Below are 3,881 nucleotides of genomic sequence, written 5' to 3'. Positions count from 1 at the left end.
TGTTGATGATTCCTCCATGAAAGCTGAATATGTAGTTGCCTCTGAGGTGGATATGGAGGCTATTTGGCTCGGAACCTTTCTAAAAGAGTTTGTAGTAGTTCCTTCGATTGAAGTACCAATCACACTTTATTATGATAATAGTGGTGCATTTGCTATTCGTGATATAACTCAAAGTGGTGATGTGAGAGTTCTGAAAATTGAATCAAAGAATAATTTGATGGACCCATTTACAAAAGATTTACCTTAGAAGGCTTTTGATAAGTATGTGGAAGAAATGGGTAAAATTGTCAATGCATGGTTATGAGTCAAGTGGGACATAACCACTATAGGATTTGCTACATCTTGTACTAAATTTTGAGCATTCAGAACTGCCTCCACAATTCCAGGTTGCTCGATGTTACTCCCACTACTTTGTGGTTGTGAGATGTCTTGAGTTTGTTTTTGTGCAAACTCATGAGAAACCTCATGCCTATTTACATTTCTCCCACTACGTAGATGCAATGGTATGTCAATAGCTGTTTGAGGAACTTGTTCTGGTGCTGCTTCATTTCTAGTTATACTTTTGCTTAGTTCTTGTAACACGAGTTTACTTCTAAGAACATAGTTTATTAAATAGTTGTGTTCTAGAAATTTGGTATTTTTTGAGACAATCACCTTTTGTACTTTTGGATATCCAATAAAAATGCACATTTCTATCCTAGATTGTAACTTATCTGTTTTTTCCTTTTAGTACATGTGTTGGACAACCCCAAACTCTAATATACCGTAGACTAGGCTTGCGCCCATTTCCACAATTCGGATGGTGTTAAAGGAACCGATTTGGAAGAAACCAAATTCAGAATGTAATTTGTAGTTTCTAAGGCATATCCCCAAAAACTAAAAGGTAAATCAGAATAACTTAACATTGATCTAACCATTTCCAAAAGAGTTATATTTGTTCTTTCTGCTACACCATTTTGTTGTGGTGTTCCCGAGGCAAAATATTGAGATGTAATTCCTGATTCTGATAAGTGCTTAATGAATTCCACAGAAATGTATTCACCACCACGATTAAATTGTAATATTTGGATATATTTATCATGTCGCTTTTTTATTTTTATCTTAAATTCTTTGAATTTCTTAAAGCATTCAAATTTATGATGCAACAAATAAATATAATCATATTTTGAGTAATCATCTGTGAATGTCATAAAATGCTCAAACCCACCTCTTGCTTGTATGTTCATAGGACCACAGAAAACAGAATGAATTAATTCTAACTTATTACTGGTTCTATTTCCTTTAGAAGGGAAATGTCTTTGTCATTTTTTCTTCTAAACATGATTCACAGGTTGGTTGTTCCTCCACTTTCAATGAACTCAGAGGTCCATCAGAAACCAACCTTAAAATTCTATTTATATTGATATGATATAGATGTAGGTGCCATAAGTAAGTTTGACTCAATTCAGAAATATATTTTCTTTTATGAAAAATATCAATGTTATTCGACTTGTTGTAGCATGTTATGGGAGACTTCAAATACAAACAGATCTTGTATTTTAGGAGTGCTATGGATAAAATAATTATTATATTTAATAACATCACGATTATTTACAAAATAAATATTATCAATAGCAACCATTATTTTTTATACAGATAATAAATTCCTTCTTATCAAAGGAACGTAAAGGATATTATTCAAAAGAAAAACCCTGAAACTACAGAACGAAAAAGAAATATTTCTTATAGCTAAGGCTGGTGTTGGTTCCCCATTGGCCTGAAAAGTGCATTCTTCATTCTCACTTAGTTATCGCATTTCCTCAAACCCCTGCAAATAAGTACAGACATGGTCAGTGGCTTCCGAATCTATAGCCCTTAGTGGGATAGAAACAACCGCTAAACAAGTTTGAACAACATTTAAATAAGAAGTACCTTTATTTTTTATTTTGGCTTGATATTCGGGGCACTACCTTTTATGGTGACCAGGCTGCTTGCCATGAAAGAACTTTCCCTTTAGCTTAGTCATACCACCCCTAGCACCTCCAGGTGCCACAACCTTACGAGATTTGTTCTTCTTCTTTTGGGCTTTCGCCATCTTGGAAAAGGAAGACACATGATTTTCAACCATGAATAACATAGATGAAAGGAGCTTGCTACTTGATGATAGTCTCAGCCACTTGTAGCGCATTCAACAATTTCGCTAAGGAAAAGTTCATCTTGTTCATATTGTAATTCAAGTAAAATTGCTGAAAACTGTCAAACAGAGTCTGTAGGACCATTTCAACTTGGGACTTCTAATCAATCTTTGCTCCAAGAATTTTCAACACATTCAGTAAGCCCATTATTTTCAGAATGTGCTCATGAATTGATGAGCCTTCATCTATTTTCGTAGTCAAGAGGTCTTTCATAACAGTCTGTTTTGCCGCACTATTTTGCTCACTAAACATCTCTTTGAGAGATTCGAGCATATCATATGCAGACACCTTAGACTAATGTTGATGCTATAAGACATTCACCATAGAGGCAAAAATGTAACATCTTGCCATCTCATCAGCCTTTACCTACTTGTTATAATCCTTAATCTCATCCTCTGTTGCATTCTCAGGTTTTTCAGGGCATTCCTCAGCCAACACAAATTTGAAACCTTCAGCAGTTAGGACAATATCTAAATTTCATTTCCAATCCACGTAGTTAATACCTTCCAGTTTGTTTTGATTCAGAATAGAGGTTAGGAGATTGAAGTGAGACATAGTTAATCTAAGAGATACATTAAAATAAATCATTAGACATATGTTCTATAAAAAAGAGTAACACAAGACACATATAATCATGCTAAAGAACATTTAGATTCGATATAAAAGCTTAACTATTCTAGAAAATACATGATCATGTTCAGGTATTACTACTTAAACAAAATAGGTCCAAATCAGTTAGAAAGTAATCTTTTAAGTTTAGTTATGCATATCTACTTCATATAATCTATTTTTCACTGATTCAACATGTAACTTAGTTGGAAAGTTAATACAAGTCATCAAAACAAAAGTCTACAAAAACAGTATGTAAGTATACAAGTTTATCCGATAGGGAAGAAGATATATGTCAACATTTAAACTCATACCTATACTTTAAAAATAACATTTAAAACAATAAAGGATGAACGTTTGAATCACTGGTTTACAACAACAACAACAACAACAACATACCCAGTGAAATCCTATAAGTGGGGTCGAAAGGGTAAGATGTATGCAGATCTAACCATTACCTCATAGAAATAGAGAGACTATTTTTGAATCACTGATGCAAAAAATGATGTTTTTAAAGAATTTTTTAATATTTCAAAAGACATAAAAACTGTCAAAAATCCATCAAAACAACTCTGAATTCAGGTCAATCGGAGTTATTCAAAATTTAAAAAACTTCAATACCGATCAAATCGACAAACATTAACGAGATTGTGTACGAGGGTCAGCAGGGCTGTCCGCTCACCTTGGCCTTACCACTATGCTACTGATTTGAGATTGTAAATAATGACAGTAGTTGACAAAATGATCATTCTAAATAAATTTACCCACAATTGACAGAAACTATATAGTAAAAAATCGGCGAAAGTTCTTTTGAGGGTGAATCCGATTACTCAAATAGAATTACCTTGCCACTTCAGTTTCAGTTACAACATTAGAGAAAAAACTGTATCTATGTATAATAAAAACTCTTTACATTTATTTTCTTAAATAAAAAAACTTTGTAAATTTTGAACCCAAACAATAAACAGTAAATTAATGAAAATTTGAGATATGAACCTAGTAGCTCATTAATCAACTGAAACAACAAGAAGATATTTCTGAACAGATTCATTCATAATGATGAACAATGAATTAGTCCAGAATAATATATATAGATCC

The 3,881-nt window shown here is 32.9% G+C and overlaps 1 protein-coding gene across 1 annotated transcript; it reads right to left on the bottom strand.

Moving 5' to 3' along the window:
- Positions 1-243: 243 nt before the first annotated feature.
- Positions 244-2,074, bottom strand: LOC129899855 (uncharacterized). Its single transcript, XM_055974862.1, has 2 exons — positions 1,950-2,074; positions 244-592 (listed from the first exon to the last, which is right to left on the bottom strand). Exons 1-2 carry the CDS (start codon positions 2,072-2,074, stop codon positions 244-246), a joined length of 474 nt encoding a protein of 157 aa, XP_055830837.1.
- Positions 2,075-3,881: the final 1,807 nt, after the last annotated feature.

This window comes from Solanum dulcamara, chromosome 8 (genome assembly GCF_947179165.1).
Source record: "Solanum dulcamara chromosome 8, daSolDulc1.2, whole genome shotgun sequence".
Taxonomy (NCBI): Eukaryota; Viridiplantae; Streptophyta; class Magnoliopsida; order Solanales; family Solanaceae; genus Solanum; species Solanum dulcamara.
Note: the sequence above shows the minus strand (reverse complement) of the source record. Positions and strands in the feature narration are given on the sequence as shown.

What these genes read in the sequence shown, in the direction of transcription:
- LOC129899855 (XM_055974862.1), bottom strand. Translation starts at nt 2,074, where the DNA reads ATGGCGAAAGCCCAAAAGAAGAAGAACAAATCTCGTAAGGTTGTGGCA. An exon ending in CAGCCTGGTCACCATAAAAG is followed by an intron (nt 593 to 1,949) that starts GTAGTGCCCCGA and finishes CTATGTTCTTAG; the next exon opens with AAGTAAACTCGTGTTACAAG.